At 44.1% G+C, this 18859-nt stretch overlaps 1 protein-coding gene across 7 annotated transcripts in view; it reads left to right on the top strand.

Annotated features, from left to right (window-relative positions):
• CACNA1E (calcium voltage-gated channel subunit alpha1 E) overlaps nt 1-18859 on the top strand; it is a 575426-nt gene that overhangs the window by 69930 nt on the left and 486637 nt on the right. For all 7 annotated transcript variants that reach the window (XM_067467631.1, XM_067467628.1, XM_067467632.1 and 4 more), the window contains exon 2: nt 14240-14506. In XM_067467631.1, coding sequence (XP_067323732.1) covers nt 14240-14506 — 267 coding nt within the window. The remainder of the gene's footprint in view (nt 1-14239; nt 14507-18859) is intronic.

Genomic DNA, 18859 nt, shown 5'->3' with positions numbered 1-18859 from the left:
AGAAGGGTGGAATATAAAACTGTAAATATATAAATAAATAAATAAATAAATAAATAAACTGGCAATGAATGAGGCCATGTTGGTTTGCATAGAATGAGCAAGAAGAGCTGAGGCTACATCTGTAGAGAGTTTGGACTGTGTTTCCTCTCTGTGGATTTGATCTTAGCCATTACATGGAACAAAGATACCTGGCTCTGTGCTCAATTTTCCAGCCACTCCGAGTTTCCTCAAGGAAGAGCCAGTCTGTAAGTGAGAGATCAATATGCATACAACATGATTCTGCTCCTCGTGGCATCTTTTGTCTTTTGGGACACCAGAGTGCTATAAAGATGTAAACTTCAGTCGATATGGTGAATCACTCTGTCGCTATGTAATCCTGTCTCTGCAGATATGGCCTCAAGTAAACGAACCATGTCTATGGATAATGTGTTGTTAGTATGATATCCAGAAATCGAATTTTCTTGCCAGGGTTGTCTGTGTCCATACACCCAAGTGAATGCAAAAGCCTTACTGAAGTCGAGCAGGAATTTAAAAGGGTCTGGCCCTGAAGGAGAGACCCTGCAGACCCACCAAAGAAGACTCGCTACAATGGTGAACAGAAGAAGCCGCGATTTGACAATCAGCTGTTTCCTTTTAAAATATATATTCTCAAAAATAAAAAGGTTATTCCCAGAGTGCAGGAACCTGAAATGCAAAAAGCGAGATAGCAGATAGTGTTAGAATTTAGCTAGGAAAAATATGGCACCAAAATGGAGTTGTTTCGTCAACTCGTGGATACAGGGGCCCGAGGGGTTTCCGTATCCGTGGTTTGAAGAAACGCAGATTCGGCCTCCCTGTGATGCCTGGAAGGCATCCCAGGCGGGCCAGCGGCTGCCCACGGACTGGAAAAGGGTAAATTCATGCATTACATACTGGTGAGTAAGGAAAAGGAAACAATATATCACTATGAAGAGGTGAAGGTTACAATTCAATTAGCCTTTATTAGGGGTTTTGTTACAATGTTTGGGCTTGGGGAGAGAAGCAAAAGGAGAGAGCTCAAGGTTGCAAGGAGTCCTTGGTTGAGTCTGCTCCTGGGGCACATTTCATCAGCGCTGGCCCAACGGGGCATCCAGGAACTGAGGAATTCCCTGCAGCTGGTCAGATCAACTGGAAGGCAGGGGTCTGGGGCTAGTGTTAGAATTCTAGTGTTAGAATTTAGCTAGGGAAAATATGGCACCAAAATGGAGTTGTTTCGTCAACTCGTGGATACAGGGGCTCGAGGGGTTTCCGTATCCGTGGTTTGAAGAAACGCAGATTCACCTGGAAGGCATCTCAGGCGGGCCAGCGGCTGCCCGCGGACTGGAAAAGGGTAAATTCATGCATTACATACTGGTGAGTCAGGAAAAGGACACAATATATCAATATGAAGAGGTGAAGGTTCAATTAACCTTTATTAGGGGTTTTGTTACGATGTTTGGGCTTGGGGAGAGAAGCAAAAGGAGGGAGCTCAAGGTTGCAAAGAGTCCTTGGTTGAGGCTGCTCCTGGGGCACATTTCATCAGCGCTGGCCCAACGGGGCATCCAGGAACTGAGGAACTCCCTGCAGCTGGTCAGATCAACTGGAAGGCAGGGGTCTGGGGCGGATTAGACCTCACTACAAACTAATCCAATATGATATTAGTCAACATAGTGGGATCTGAGAAACATATTCAGAAGTAGCAGTGTTGGCGATAAAGTAAAACCCTAAATCCAGAAAGGAGCCATGCCTTTAAGAGCCGAGAAAGAAGTTAAAAATCATGTAAGAAAAGTTAAGTCGTTACAATCACAGGCCTACAATTTGTCTCAGATATTACTGTGTTGTTATTTAAAATGGTCTGACTCAGAAGGATTTCATTTGAGGCAAATAGTCTTCCTTAGCCTCTGTGAGAATCAGAGACAAAGGGCAATAAACGACACTGGTAATATTTCAACTCCATTAGCAACAGACAAGTTACTTCCCTAGAGATCCAGCAGTCCTTGTGATCTGAAACCATTTAATCTGGAAACTTGATAGAAGTGCATTTGAAGCAGTGTGTAGTATAGGCCTATTTCACAGTGCATCACCTTTCAAGGATACCTGGGAAGCAGTCGAGGAGAGGGCATTCTTAAAGTTGCCCCCACTTTTATGGGATGCCCTTCTTTGGTAAACTGAGTAGTCATCACTAGCATGATTTCATTTAGCCGTGGTGGCACAATGGATTAAACCAGTGTTTCTCAACCTGGGGGTTGGGACCCCTGGGGGTGTCATAGGGGTCGCCAAAGACCATCAGAAAACACAGTATTTGCTTTTGGTCATGAGGGTTCTGTGCGGGAAGTTTGGCCCAATTGTATCGTTGGTGGGGTACAGAATGCTCTTTGATTGTAAGTGAACTATAAATCCCAGCAACTACAACTCCCAAGTGCCAAGGCCTATTTTCTCCAAACTTGACCTGTGTTCACATTTCGGCATATTGAGCATTTGTGCCAAGTTTGGTTCAGATCTACCATTGGTTGAGTCCACAGTACTCTCTGGGCGTAGGCAAACTACAACTCTAAAACTCAAGGTCAATGCTCACCAAACGCTTCCTGTATTTTCTGTTGGTAATGGGAGTTCTGTGTGCCAAGTTTGGTTCAGTTACATCTTTGGTGGAATTCCAAATGCTCTTTAATTGAAGGTTAACTATAAATCCCAGGAACGACAACTCCCAAATGACAAATTCAGCCCCCCCCCCTCCAACCCCACCAGTACTCCAATTTGGGTGTATTGGTTATTTGTGCCAAATTTGGTCCAGTGAATGAAAATACACCCTGCATATCAGATATTTACATTATAATTCACAACAGGAGCAAAATTACAGTTATGAAGTTGCAACGAGAATAATGTTATGATTGGGGGTCACCACAACATAGGGAACTGTATTAAGGGGTCGCGGCATTAGGAAGGTTGAGAAACACTGGATTAAACCCTTGTGCCGGCTGAATTGTTGACCTGAAGATATGAAAGTTGGTTCAAATCCATGAAATGGGATGAGGTCCCATCTGTCAGCCCCAGCTTCCCATGCAGGGACATGAGAGAAGCCTCCCACAGAATGGTAACACATCCGGGCGTCCCCTGGACAGCGTTCTTGCAGACGGCCGAGTCTCTCACATCAGAAGTGACTTGCATTATATTCTCAATTCGCTTCTGACATGATAAAAAAATAGAAACAATATAAAAATTATTCCATTCTGATTTTAGATGCCTGTATTTAATCTGCAGATATACTTACTAGGCATGTGCAATCCATGGTTCTAAATGGTTCTAAAGTACTTACAAAACTAAAGTTCTGGTGGTGAAAACTAGGGGGTGCTGGCGCTTTGCTTCTACAGTGTTGCTAAAGTTCTGGTGGTGAAAATTTCAGAACTCTAACAAAACTTTCAAAATGTCATTATTATTTCATTATTGGTGATTTTTTTTTACGACAGAACCTATTAGGAACTGCCTTTTATAATGAAATTTTGAGAGTTGTGTTAGAGTTCTGAAAGTTTCACCACCAGAACTTTAACAACACTGTAGAAGCAAAGCACTAGCGCCCCCTAGTTTTCACCACCAGAACTTTAATTTTGTAAGTACTTTACAACCATTTAGAACCATGGATTGCACATGCCTACATATCAGGGGAGTTGTTTTCTCTTTGAGGTTTTACTACTTGCACTTGTTATTTTGGATTGGGTGATTTGGACATAGGAATTTTGCTTCAGGATTGGGCTTATTCGCCATTTCTGCTTTTATTTGGTTGGATGAATAGGCTCTTAGGCTACCTTGTGTTTAGTGTTTTGCTCAGTTCAAAGCAGCTTTGTAGACTTTTAAAATGAAAAGCAATATGCCCATTCTTAAATAATAAATAAAATATCTATTGTCGAAGGCTTTCATGGCCAGAATCACTAGGTTGTTGTAGGTTTTTTGGGCTGTATGGCCATGGTCTAGAGGCATTCTCTCCTGACGTTTCGCCTGCATCTATGGCAAGCATCCTCAGGGGTAGTGAGGTCTGTTGGAACTAGGCAATAGGGTTTATATATCTGTGGAATGACCAGGGTGAGACAAATGACTTTTGTCTGCTGGAGCTAGGTGTGAATGTTTCAACTGACCACCTTGATTAGCATATAATGGCCTGACAGAGCCTGGAGCAAAATTCCTCTCTGTTGTTGTGCTGTTGTAATTTTAGAGTTTTTTTAATACTGGTAGCCAGATTTTGTTCATTTTCATGGTTTCCTCCTTTCTGTTGAAATTGTCCACATGCTTGTGGATTTCAATGGCTTCTCTGTGTAGTCTGACATGGTGGTTGTGAGAGTGGTCCAGCATTTCTGTGTTCTCAAATAAAATGCTGTGTCCAGGTTGGTTCATCAAGTGCTTTAAAAAACTCTAAAATTGCAACAGCACAACAACAGAGAGGAAGCAGGCAGGGACATCTAATTACCTCTCAACAAAAGTTTGCTCCAGGCTCTGTCAGGCCATTATATGCTAATCAAGGTGGTCACTTGAAACATTCACACCTAGTTCCAGCAGACAAGAGTCCTTTGTCTCACCCTGGTCATTCCACAGATATAGAAACCCCTTTTCCTAGTTCCAACAGACCTCACTACCTCTGAGGATGCTTGCCATAGATGCAGGTGAAACGTCAGGAGAGAATGCCTCTAGACCATGGCCATATAGCCTGAAAAAACCTACAACAACCTAATAAAATACCTGCTTATCTAAGTGATTTGTTGTGATGAAGAAGTGTGTGTGAGATTACAGAAGGAGAGCTTGGATTTCTCTGGCTTTATTCTGCACTTACCTGAAACATGTAAACAAGCATTGCATCCCCCCTTCGCACGCAGGTACATCTGGCTCTTTTCCACGTGTTCTAGAACTCACGATTTTACTATTCATTGAGCTTTCACTGGGCTACTTGTATACTGTGAACATTTCTACAGGTTCTTGGCATCTTTTCTTTCCTCCCTTGCTCCATCTGTTGTATCACTTTTCCTCCAAGTTGCTATGGACAGCATTACTCAGCTTTATGCCATTTTTATATCCCGCAAACTCTATTAGGTAGGGATGGGAGAGAATGATGTACCCAAAGCCATCAGGTCAATTTTGTGGTTGAATGTGGATGTGAATCCACGTTTTCCAAATTCGCTTGCTTCCACGGTGGCTCTCCTTTCCTGTTCTTTGTGTCCTAACCCAAATGTGTCAAGATCATTTTATGTGGCCCTGCAGGTGCCGAGCCACAACTCCTATATTCCTCATTATTAGACATCATGATTAGAGTTTATTGGAGTTGTGTTACAGTAACATTTGGAAGGCTGCTGTTTGTTATGTTTTGTAAGGAGAGTGGGGTTTGAATTTGAAAATAAAGTTTGTGGATATGATGTGTGACTTTAAAATGCCCTTTAACCTTTCCCCAACTTCAGAACTACAAGAGCTGCTGGTTGCAGGTCCCATCATCCCCAGTCTGCATGATAGATAAACAAGGCTGATGAGAGTTGTTGTTCAAATAATAATAATAATAATAATAATAATAATAACACTTTATTTGTACCCCGCTACCATCTCCCCAAGGGACTCGGTGCGGCTTACTTGAGGCCGAGCCCAAACACAACAATACAAGCAATAATAACAACAATACAAGCAACAATACATGCAATTCTGGAGTAAAACAACTACTTTCAAAGTAAAGACCACCCAATGGAACAGGAAATTATTTTATTATTATTATTAAACTTTATTTGTACCCCGCTAGCATCTCCCGAAGGACTCGATGCGGCTTACAAAGGCCAAGGCCTCAATACACAACATAACAATACACTTAAAGCAAATTAAAAACAATTAAAGCAGTATTAAAACAACAAAACCACAAGCAATAAACAATACATCAAACAAAACTGGGCCGGGCCAGAGTAAAGGGTACAGGATTAAAAAGTGCTGATGTGACAGGTGATATGTAAGGATTATAGGGCAAGTGCAGTGTGCAGTGTGCGGCAGTCTTAATTCTAATAAAGTGCATCTGGGACTTGGTATTGGAGATTTCCTAATAGGTTGCCACCCTATACCCCGGTCAGGTTTACGATTGACCAGGAGGACCTCTGTCTTGTCGGGATTGATCTTCAGCTTGTTCCTCCTCATCCAGATAGACACAGAGGCCAGGCACTCGTCCAGCACCTGAGAGGCCTCCTTGGAATTGGGTGGAAATGAGTAGTAGAGTTGTGTGTCATCTGCGTAGAGGTGGCACCTAACTCCAAAACTCTGGATGACCTCTCCCAGCGGTTTCATGTAGATGTTAAAAAGCATGGAAGACAGAATGGAGCCTTGCGGGACCCCACAGGTCAAGGGCCAGGGGTCCGAGCAGGCGTCTCCCAGCTTCACTAACTGGGATCGACCCTCCAGGAAGGATCGGAGCCACGACAGAACCGTGCCCCCGAGACCCATCCCAGAGGGACGACCCAGAAGGATACCATGATCCATGGTATCGAAAGCCGCTGAGATGTCCAAGAGAACCAACAGAGTCACACTCCCCCTGTCTAGCTCTCTACGGAGGTCATCCACCAAGGCGACCAAGGCTGTCTCGGTGCCGTGACCAGGCCTGAAACCAGACTGAGACTGATCTAGGTATCTGATGTCGTCCAAAAAGCCCTGGAGCTGGGAGGCGACCACCCGCTCCAGCACCTTACCCAAAAAAGGGAGGTTGGAGATCGGTCTGTAATTGTTCAGCACCGTGGAGTCAAGGGAAGTCTTTTTGAGGAGTGGCCGAACCACAGCCTGTTTCAAATTAGATGGAAAAATCCCTTGCTCCAACGATGCATTAATGATCAACACAAACCAATCAACCAGCCCCTCCTTGGCCGATTTAATTAGCCAAGATGGGCAAGGGTCTAGAGTCGAAGTGGTCGCCCTCACAGCCCCAAGGATCTCTTCCATGGTCTCAGGAAGAACAAGCCTAAAAGAATCCCACAAAATTGGACAAGCAGATGCCTCAATCACCTCACCTGGTACTGTGATGAAATTGGAGTCGAGCTCGAGACATATCTGAGCAACTTTGCCTGCAAAATGGTGTGCGAACTTGCAACACCGAGTTGCTGGGTCGTCGAAGGTCTCCTCCACCACAGGTAAATGAAGGAGTTCCCCGACAACCCGAAACAGCTCCGATGATCTATTTGCTGCAGACGCTATACGGGTGGTCGTGAAAGATTCCCTGGCCACCTGAATAGCCACGGAATATGCCTTAAGAGAGGCTTTAGCCCGTGCTTGGTCAGACACGTCCCAGGATTTCCTCCAAATGCGCTCTAGGCCCCTTCTCTTTAAAACCATTAAGGAAGAATTCGGAAGTCTCGGAAGTTATGAAAAGTTTTGAACTTTTTTTTTGTGAAAATCTGAATCGACTTTAGAATTGACACATTTTTTGGGCTCAAACAAGCCTACTTTTTACCCATGGCACTTTGGTTTCCCTCACATGCTTTCCTTATACAGACCTACGGTTGGCATATGGCCTTCTTGGTCCCATTCAGGCCAACGTGGTGGTGGCGGCAGGTGTCTCCCCATCCTTGCCCCAAAAGATTTATAGTCAGCATGACAATCCTGGTGGCAATATAGAAATAATTCAGCAATTATCTACTGCATTTTTGCTAAAGCAAAATCTGAACTGGCAGGTAGGGACCGCTCAGTTTCACCCAGTCTTTTTTACAAGACTATTTTATCCCAAAATTATTTGGGACACTGGGAGTGGCTGCAGTAAATAACAGTCTGGGGTGCCAACCACAGCAGCATCAATCACAGATTTGGACAGAGGTCTGAGGTTTCTGCCTTTTTTCAGTTTTGTACAGATGTATGTAATGTAATAACGTCTGGCATTTATCAGCAGGCTTGCGTATTTGAAAGTACTCAAGGACAACAGACTCAAAAGCAATGCAAATGTCAGTTTAAAAAGAATAACATCCCTTGTTCTTTAAATGCCAAACATTAATCTAAACAGCAATCATCTATGAGCATTTACAATATGTCAGCTCAATGTCCAGCCAATTCTGCTACATTCCAATCATGCTGAGATGCCCTGGTTTGAGGCATCCAATTGCAAGCTTTCTTAGATATGTTTTGCTGGGGAGAAGTTTTCTTCTAGAGTTGGAAAGGCGGGGGGTTGTGGTTTGAGACAAGAGGACACGGATGGGCAGAAAACACCCCATATTGTCATGCTCATTCCTGGGTATGTTGCAAGCAATTGCATAAAAGAAAAGAATGGGAAATTGGGTTGTTGTAGGTTTTTTCAGGCTATGTGGACATGGTCTAGAGGCATTCTCTCCTGATGTTTCACCTGTATCTATGGCAAGCATCCTCAGAGGTAGTGAGGTCTGTTGGAACTAGGAAAAAGGGTTTATATATCTGTGGAATGACCAAGGACTCTTGTCTGCTGGAGCTAGGTGTGAATGTTTCAATTGACCACCTTCATTAGCATATAATGGCCTGACAGTGCCTGGAGCAAACTTTTCTTGAGAGGTGATTAGATGCCCTTGTTTGTTTCCTCTCTGTTGTTGGAAACAGACCTCACTACCTCTGAGGTTGCTTGCCATAGATGCAGGCAAAACGTCAGGAGAGAATGCCTCTAGACCATGGCCATATAGCCCGAAAAAACTTACAACAACCCAGTGATTCCGGCCATGAAAGCCTTCAACAATACATAGAATGGGAAATATTCATTCATTCATTCATTTACTATACTTGTATACTGCCTTTCTCAGCCTATTGGTGACTCAAGGCGGTTTACAACAAGGTAGTACACACAATAGCAAAATACAGATTAAGCATGAAAGCAATATAAAACCACAATAGGAACAATAAAAACCAACATCATTATCATTACTGTCTTCTAGTTAAAAACGTTGTCCAAATTCCATTGTCTAGTGATTCCATTTCCTTTGTCAGTTACTCTGCATTTGTAAACGCTTGCTCATATAACCGTGTCTTACCTTGTCTCCGAAACATTAAGAGTGAGGGAGCCAATCTAATCTCTTTAGAGAGGGTATTCCATAGCCGAGGGGCCACCACAGAGAAGGCCCTGTCTCTCGTCCCCGCCAAGCGTATTTGTGACGCAGATGGAGTCGAGAGAAGGGCCTCCCTGGATGATCTTAAAGTCCTAGATGGTTCATAAGGGGAAGTGCCTGCTCGAACAGCCAGGTTTTGACTTTTCTTTAGAAAATCAAAAGGGAGGGAGCTAATCTAATGTGCCTAGGAAGGGCGTGCCATAGCCGAGAGGCCACCACAGAGAAGGCCCTGTCTCTCATCCCCGCCAAGCGTATTTGTGACGCAGATGGAGTCGAGAGAAGGGCCTCCCTGGATGATATTAAAGTCCTAGATGGTTCATAAGGGGAAGTGCCTGCTCGAACAGCCAGGTTTTGACTTTTCTTTAGAAAATCAAAAGGGAGGGAGCTAATCTAATGTGCCTAGGAAGGGCGTGCCATAGCCGAGAGGCCACCACAGAGAAGGCCCTGTCTCTCATCCCCGCCAAGCGTATTTGTGACGCAGATGGAGTCGAGAGAAGGGCCTCCCTGGATGATCTTAAAGTCCTAGATGGTTCATAAGGGGAAGTGCCTGCTCGAACAGCCAGGTTTTGACTTTTCTTCAGAAAATCAAAAGGGAGGGAGCTGATCTAATGTGCCTAGGAAGGGCGTGCCATAGCCGAGGGGCCACCACTGAGAAGGCCCTGTCTCTCGTCCCCGCCAAGCATATTTGTGATGCAGATGGAGTCGAGAGCAGGGCCCTGGGCGATCTTAAAGTCCTAGGTGGTTCATAAGGGGAGATGCGTTCGGACAGATAGGTTGGGCTAGAACCATTTAGGGCTTTGTAGGCTAAAGCCAGCACTTTGAATTGTGCCCGGTAGGAGACTGGCAGCCAGTGGAGCTGGCGCAGCAAAGGAGTTGTATGCTCCCTGAGCGCCGCTCCTGTTAGCAATCTGGCTGCCGTCTGTTGGACCATTTGAAGCTTCCGGACATATTCAGAACTACATTCAAGTCCCATTTTCTTTCTATGAATTTTATTTCCAGTTTGAGGGATGCAGGGAGGGAGTGCTGCTAAGAGCATGTGATGGCCTTGCTGCATGGCCAGCTGTAGTAAAAAAGTAACTTTTCCAAAGTTGCTGCAAAGGCACCTATGTCAGCAAATGATAGCTTTTGAAGGACAGTTTTCTGGCAGCCTGGACATCTCAGCTGGGTTTTCTTAAGCTCATCTGGGGAATGGGCATTGCTCTTCATTTTCCAGATTTTCATTCCATCTCCATTCACATATCTGCACGTTAAAAAGAAAGAAAAGAAACAGAGTTACAAAGAGAGAAATGGAAGCCATCTTCAGACTCTTATTAAAAGTCAGCAGCTATTGAGAAGTTATCTATGAAGAAATAACCTAGTGGGCTCTTTGTGTGTGGTTTGCGTTTTCCTATTCAGTGATTTTATATGTATTTATTTATTTACTAGCCGTCCCCTGCCACACGTTGCTGTGGCCCACATGTGGGTTCTATGTGGGAGGTTTGGCCCAATTCTATCGTTGGTGGGGTTCAGAATGCTCTGTGATTGTAGGTGAACTATAAATCCCAGCAACTACAACTCCCAAATGTCAAGATTCTATTTTCAGCAAACTGCACCAGTGTTCACATTTGGGCATATTGAGTATTCTTGTAGAGTTTGGTCCAGATCCATCATTGTTTAAGTCCACAGTGATCTCTGGATGTAGGTGAACTACATCTCCAAAACCAAAGGACACTGCCCACCAAACCCTTCCAGTATTTTCTGTTGGCCATGGGAGTAATGTTTGCCAAGTTTGGTTCAATTCCATTGTTGATGGGGTTCAGAATGTTCTTTGATTGTAGGTGAACTATAAATCCCAGCAACTACAACTCCCAAGTGACAAAATCAATTTTTTAAGTGAAGGACATACATTGGGTTGTTAGGTGACTTGTGTCCAAATTTGGTGTCAATTCCCCCAGTGGTTTTTGAACTCCCATGACCAACAGAAAATACTGGAAGGATTTGGTGGATATTGACCTTGAATTTGGGAGTTGTAGTTCACCTACATCCAGAGAGCACTGTGAACTCAAACAATAATGGATCTGGACCAAACTTGGCACAAGCACTCAATATGCCCAAATATGAACACAGAGGGAGTTTGGGTGAAATAGACCTTGACATTTGGGATTCACAGTTCACCTACAATCAAAGAGCATTCTGAACCTCACGAACAACAGAATTGGGACAAACTTCCCACACAGAACCCCCATGACCAACAGAAAATACTTAAGGCCATCCAATCCAACTCCCTTCATTAGGGCAAGAAAACATAATCAAAGCCCTCCTGACAAAGAGCCATCCAGCCATAGATATAGATAGATAGATAGATAGATAGATAGATAGATAGATAGATAGTAGGCTTGGGCAGTTTCGTTCATTAATTTCGTAATTCGTTATTAATTCGTATTTAAATTAGCTTACGATCCAATATTGAGCCATGCAGGACTACTGTGAGGAGTAATTAAGAATCGAAACAATTTTTCCAATTTATTTTGTAATTGTTTCGTAATTGTTTCGTAATTATTTCCGTATGTCTGGTGCAAGTTTTATAGTTGTTGTTTGTTTTATCAGTGATAAAAAATAAATTATCACACTAACAGTCAACAACAGAGGGAGAGGGAAGCTTCAGAAGTTCCCCCGTCCCATTTGGAGGGTTTTTTAGCATATTGCGCAACCGCGTCCGCCATTAATGAATCGATTCGTAATTTTACGAAATTTCGTATATTTCGAACTTTTTTAAAGGAAAATTTCGGAATTCTTTTAAAAAAACGAAACGCAAAGGCCCCCTAAAAACGAAACGAGTTTAGAACCAAATTTTTCCGTGGTTACCCAAGCCTAATAGATAGATATTAGGCCTGTTTGATCAAGAAAAAATTTGTTTCTAAAATCGATTTGTAATTGGGGTGTTTTTTTGTTTCGATATTTAAAATATTTACAAAACTTTCCAAAAAATGTTTTGTTATTTACGAAATTTCGTAAATATTTACAAAACATTTTGTAAGTGTGAATGTTGCAGTAATGGTCACCTTGATTAGCATTGAATGGCTTTCATTTCTCCCACCCTGGACATTCCATAGATAAACTCCATTTGCCTAGTTTCCAACAGACCTCTGAGGATGCCTGCCATAGATGTGGGCAAAATGTCAGGAGAGAATGCTTCTGGAACATGGTCATACACTCATACAGCCCTGAAAACTCACACAACCGGCCTCCGCGCGCCATCCAATCGGCTCCGGCTCCTGCGCCCTCCTCCTCCTCCTCCTCCTCCTCCCAGCTGTGTTGCAGGAAGTGCCAGGAGGAGGAGGAGGAGCAGGAGGGCGCAGGAGCCGGAGCCGATTGGATGGCGCGCGGAGGCTCACCCTTACAACCGGCCTCCGCGCGCCATCCAATCGGCTCCGGCTCCTGCGCCCTCCTCCTCCTCCTCCTCCTCCTCCCAGCTGTGTTGCAGGAAGTGCCAGGAGGAGGAGGAGGAGCAGGAGGGCGCAGGAGCCGGAGCCGATTGGATGGCGCGCGGAGGCCGGTTGTAAGGGTGAGCGCGCACGGGCCGGGCGCCCAACAGGCAGGGGCGGTGCACTGCTGGGGTGCTTGGGAGCGCCGGATTGGCTCCCAGGCACCAGCAGCACTCAGCAGCCTCCATCCCATTAACGACACGCGCTGAAGCTCGTAAAATATATGGGGCTGCTGTTTCGATATTTTTAAACCCTTCCGGGTTTGAAAATGTGTTTTGAAATCGCGTCGGATGTGGTAAAAATAACGAATTAATAACGAAATAACGAATTAACGAACGAAACCGCACAGGCCTAATAGATATGATTCACACACAAACAGATATAGTAGCCTAGATTTGAAAGGGACCCTTAAAGAAGTACAATGATATGTTGTGGGCAAACCAGACACTCTCCACATCAACACTGACAAAGAAATAGCAAGACATACTGTTTACCCACAAGCATCAATACATTACATATATTAGAAACCAACATGTTCTCATTACTTTATTTTCCAGATCAACAGACTGGGCCACAGCAACATGTGGTGAGGGACAGCTAGTTGTTGTTGTTATTATTGATGACCCTCCGCATTCCTTTCTTTCTTATCCTCTTTTGGGAAAATTACTCTGGTTGTTAAAACAGAAAATCATTCTCCCTCCTCCCCTCTCTGCTGTGTGTGTGTAGAAAGGGGGGAGATGCATAGAAGGGCACACAAGCTTAGTCAAAGCCATTGTTAGCATTCACTCCTGTTTCAGAATAATGGTATTAATTCTCTTGTGAAAGGTACATGTGTGGGAGAAAGAGAGGGAGATGGATGCTTCTTTCCCCACTCCTTTCAGGAATAAATTGAGAGTCTTTTCTCCTTTTAAGCAGGAAGATGGAGCCGGCTGCAAGGAAGTTGAAACACTTTGCTCTCTAACTAGAGCAGAGTGGGCTGCAACCTGTTTCTCCACCTCTTCTCATCCTCGCTCTCACCCAATTGCAATTTTCTCCCTTTCCTGATGGGCAGATGGAAGGGCTTGGATCACAGCCCCTTTCCTGTCTGATTTTGACAACCACCCCGAGTGCCTCTAGATTGGATCCTTGGTGGGGGTCCAAGGAAGGAAGTGGAGAAGGGGAGAAGCCCTGTTTTATTATTATTATTTTGGTGATTGTCCTTAAACAAAGCCAGGAGGAGGAGGAAAAGGAGGAGCAGGAGAACGCCTCTGATTAAAAGCCCAGCCTCGGTGCAGAGATCTCCATGGGAAAAAAAAGGGGCTGAATCTGAGCTTGCTTCTTCCAGCTTGCACACACACATTCTCTCTCATACATACATCCACACGCACACCTACCTACCTCCTTTTAGGAGAATTCTGGCCATTCTCTGAAGCATTCGGCATGGCTTTTGTTTGCTGAGTTGGCTCAGTTGTAGGTGGGATTTTCTTCCCCTTTTTCTTTCAAAAATGCCTTGTGCTTTGTATTGAAAGGATTGTATGCCTGGCTACTAAGTGCTGTTTCCAGAGGAATGGAGGAGTCTATGAACGTGTGGCTTTGAAAGCATCAACAAGGAAGAGGCTAGCGGGGGTGCTTTTTGTGGGAAGACCACCACCCTGCTCCTCCCCGCTCACCTTCATTGCTGTTGGACTGCTTCTTTTTGAGCAGGAGGGGAGCCTTGATCAGATCACTTCTCTCTTTTCCTTCTAGAATGGCTCGTTTTGGAGAAGCGATGGCTGGCAGGGTGGGATCCGGCGATGGAGCCACCGAACAGAACAGGAACCGCCAGGGAACCCCTGCACCCCCAGGAGGAACCCCGGTAGCGTACAAGCAAACCAAAGCCCAGCGGGCCAGGACGATGGCACTGTACAACCCCATACCTGTCCGACAGAACTGCTTCACAGTCAACAGATCTCTCTTCATCTTTGGGGAAGATAATATTGTCAGGAAATATGCCAAGAAGCTCATCGACTGGCCATATCCTTTCTTGTTCCCTCTTCTCCTGCCCCTTCCCAAGCTGAGTTTTACATATCATGCATGGTACCTGCTAAACCGGCAACGTGGGTAAAGGTAAGCTCTCCTGGCTCCCATTTCATTCTGTATCCGGCCACATGGAGAGGGTGCCACTAAGGAAACGTATGTCAGATCTACCCTCACTTTTTAATTTTCACCACTTCTATAAGGTTAGTTGTCTTTCTAGTTTTTCTGATGTTGCAACCTGTCTGTCTTCTCACCTTGCTACAGGTGAGGTCTGTTATCTCTGTGTTGCACGGGTTGGCTCTTTAGGGAAAGCCACAGCCCAAATTATTGGCTGCAGAGATCCGGAATAGAATGCAATGGATCCAGCCAAGTCTAGAGAATACAAGTTCTCCAGAATCTTGATGGGAAAGTAATGCATGAGGAAAGGGGGACTTGAGTTCATATTTAATCAGTAACTTACTATATAGAGTAGTGTTTCTCAACCTGGGGGTCGGGACCCCTGAGGGGGTCATGAAGGGGTGTCAGAGGGGTCGCCAAAGACCATCAGAAAACACAGTATTTTCTGTTGGTCATGGGGGTTCTGTGTGGAAAGTTTCTATCATTGGTGGGGTTCAGAACGCTCCTTGATTGTAGGTGAACTATAAATCCCAGTATCTACAACTCCCAAATGTCAAAGTCTATTTTTCCCAAACCCCATCAGTGTTCACATTTGGGCATACTGAGTATCCGTACCAAGTTTGGTCCAGATCCATCATTGTTTGAGCCCATAGTGCTGTCTGGATGTAGGCGAACTACAACTCCCAAACTCAAGGTCAACGCCCACCAAACCCTTTCAGGATTTTCTGTTGATCATGGGAGTTCTCTGTCCCAACTTTGGTTCAATACCATTGTTGGTGGGGTTCAGAATGCTCTTTGTTTACATATTAACTATAAATCCCAGCAACTACAACTCCCAAATGACAAAATCAATGCTCCCGCCAACCCCACCAGTATTCAAATTTGGGCATACTGGGTATTTGTGCCAAATTTGCTCCAGTGAATGAAAATACATCCTGCAGATCATTATTTACATGGCCATTCATAATGTTAGGGTTATGGTTGGGGGTCACCACAACATGAAGAACTGCATTAAGGGGTCGCGGCATTAGGAAGGTTGAGAACCACTGATATAGGGTGTCATCAAGTTTTGTTGGGTTTGGTTTTGTCATATGGCCTAAGGGCTAATCAATAAAATCATTACCTCTTTTCAAAGCCCAATTTTTATGTAGCATTCTCAAGAGACTCCTCCACTCAATTGTAAAGGTTTATTCTGTGTAGTCAATAAATGTATCTTTTATTTATTTATTTATTTATTTACAACATTTATACGCCATCCTTCTCACCCTGAAGGGGACTCAGAGCAGCCAAGAAGATATATATATAGTCGAAGGCTTTCATGGCCGGAATCACTAGGTTGTTGTAGGTTTTTCGGGCTATATGGCCATGTTCTAGAGCAGTGTTTCTCAACTGGGGGTCGGGACCCCTGGGGGGGTCGTGAGAGGGTGTCTGAGGGGTCGCCAAAGACCATCAGATCACACACTATTTTCTCTTGGTCATCTGCGTTACGTGTGGAACGTTAGGTCCAATTCTATTGTTGGTGGGGTTCAGAATGCTCTTTGATTGTAGGTGAACTATAAATCCCAGCAACTACAACTCCCAAATACCAAAGTCTATTTCCCCCAAACTCCACCAGTGTTCACATTTGGGCATATTGAGTATTTATGCCAAATTTGGTCCTGATCCATCATTGTTTGAGTCCACAGATGTAGATGAACTACAACTCCCAAACTCAAGATCCATGCCCACCAAACCCTGCTAGTGTTTTCTGATGGTCATGGGAGTCCTGTGTGCCAAGATTGGTTCAGTTCCATCACTGGTGGAGATCAGAATGCTCTTTGATTGTAGATGAACTATAAATTCCAGCAAGTACAACTCTCAAATGATAAAACTAGTCCCTCCCCCCAACCCCACTAGTATTAAAATTTGGGAATATTGGGTATTTGTGCCAAATTTTGTTCAGTGAAAGAAAATACATCCTGCATATCAGATATTTATATTACGATTCATAACAGTAGCAAAATTACATTTATGAAGTAACAATGAAAATAATTTTATGGTTGGGGGTCACCACAACATGAGGAACTGTATTAAGGGGTCGCGGCATCAGGAAGGTTGAGAGCCACTGTTCTAGAGGCATTCTCTCCTGACATTTCGCCTGCATCTATGGCAAGCATCTTCAGAGGTAGTGAGGTCTGTTGGAACTAGGAAAATGGGTTTATATATCTGTGGAATGACCAGGGTGGGGCAAAGAACTCTTGTCTGTTGGAGCTAGGCGTGAATGTTTCAACTGACCACCTCGATTAGCATTTGATGGCCTGGCAGTTGTTTGGTGTGGCCATGTTCTAGAGGCATTCTCTCCTGACGTTTCGCCTGCATCTAGGACAAGCATCCTCAGAGGTAGTGAGGTAGTGCGGATGCTTGCCATAGATGCAGGCGAAACGTCAGGAGAGAATGCCTCTAGAACATGGCCATATGGCCCAAAAAAACCTACAACGACCCTATACACACACACACACACATACCATATATTATATTATTAGCATATTACAATATCAGTATTATATATTACTATATTGTACTATATCATTATATTGTAATATTATTATTAATATGACATGTAATATAAAATATATTATTATAATATCATATCATTATTGTTAGTATTATATTGTATTACATTATAATACTATAACTATTATATGCATATACAATATATTAATGTAATCCACATTGAAATCCACAAGCATGTGGACAATTTCAATAGAAAGGAAGAAACCATGAAAATGAACAAAATCTGGCTACCAGTATTAAAAAAAACTCAAAAATTACAACCGCAAAACAACAGAGAGTAAACAATCAGGCACATCAAATCACTTTCAACAAAAGATTCCCCCCAGGCACTTCCAAGCCATTAAATGCTAATCAAGGTGGTCAGTTGAAACATTCACACCTAGCTGCAGCAGACAAAAGTCCTTTGTCCCACCCTGGTCATTCCACAGATATATAAACTCATTTTCCTAGTTCCAACAGACCTCACTACCTCTGAGGATGCTTGCCATAGATGCAGGCGAAACGTCAGGAGAGAATGCCTTTAGAACATGGCCATATAGCCCAGAAAAACCTACAACAACCCTACAATATATTATATTATTAGCATCGCAGAAGAGACAAGGTGGAACTGACCCCTGCCCCCCCCCCTTCACTCTGGCCCAGAGCAGCAGTTAGTGCTGGGTGGAGGGGTCTCCAACTAATGACATATGCAGGAGACAAGATGGAACTGTCCCCTGCCCCCCTTTCTTCACTCTGCCCCCTCCATTCTTCACTCTTTTGACTTTTTTCAACCTTTTGCAAGAAATCCATCCTCAATAGGCATTGCATTCTTTTGATTTGAGTGAGTTTGGTATGTTGCAAGTGTAGGCAAGCGTTTATATTGCACAGAACTCTTCGGCAGGCTGAAGGAACCTTCATTTATAGCAATGGAAGTTGATTTAGGTGAAATAATTACCTTATTATTGACTGAAACAAAAGTGTGAGTAGAATAATTTGTGGACCCTCTTTCACTTTGTAGACAGCAGACAATCCCTTCCCATTCTTCTCCTAAATGGGAAAAACCCCTTGAAAGATTGCATATACCTTTGATTGCAATGTGCCATGGATTTTTTTCTATAATACCTTCCTCATTACCTTAGCTCATATATAGTACAGTAGTTTTCTTGCAGAAATAAACATGTGGACATTTCTGCGGGTTTTTTTTTTGGTCATGTCAGGAGTGACTTGAGAAACTGCAAGTCGCTTCTGGTGCAAGAGAATTGGCCGTCTGCAAGGACATTGTCCAGGGGACGCCCGGATGTTTTGATGTTTTATCATCCTTGTGGGAGGCTTCTCTCATGTCCCCGCATGAGGAGCTGGAGCTGATAGAGGGAGCTCATCCGCACTCTCTCTGGATTTGAACCTGCGACCTGTCGGTCTTCAGTCCTGCCAGCACAGGGGTTTAACCCACTGTGCCACCGGGGGCCTTCTCAGTGGTGCCCCCCCCCCTCCCGTCTCTGGAATGCCCTTCCAAGGGAAATAAGACAGGCCTCATCCCTCCCCTCCTTTCGTAAGATCTTGAAGACCTGGTGGTTTCAACAAGCCTTTGAAAATGACCAGTTCTAACTCAGCCCTACACATTGTCGAATACGGCCTTATTCTTCCTACTAGTTACCCAGATTCTTTCCTCTAATCGGCCCCAGAATGAACAGCCACAGATCC

This window comes from Anolis sagrei, chromosome 4 (assembly GCF_037176765.1).
Source record: "Anolis sagrei isolate rAnoSag1 chromosome 4, rAnoSag1.mat, whole genome shotgun sequence".
In the NCBI taxonomy this organism is placed as follows: Eukaryota; Metazoa; Chordata; class Lepidosauria; order Squamata; family Dactyloidae; genus Anolis; species Anolis sagrei.
Note: the sequence above shows the minus strand (reverse complement) of the source record. Positions and strands in the feature narration are given on the sequence as shown.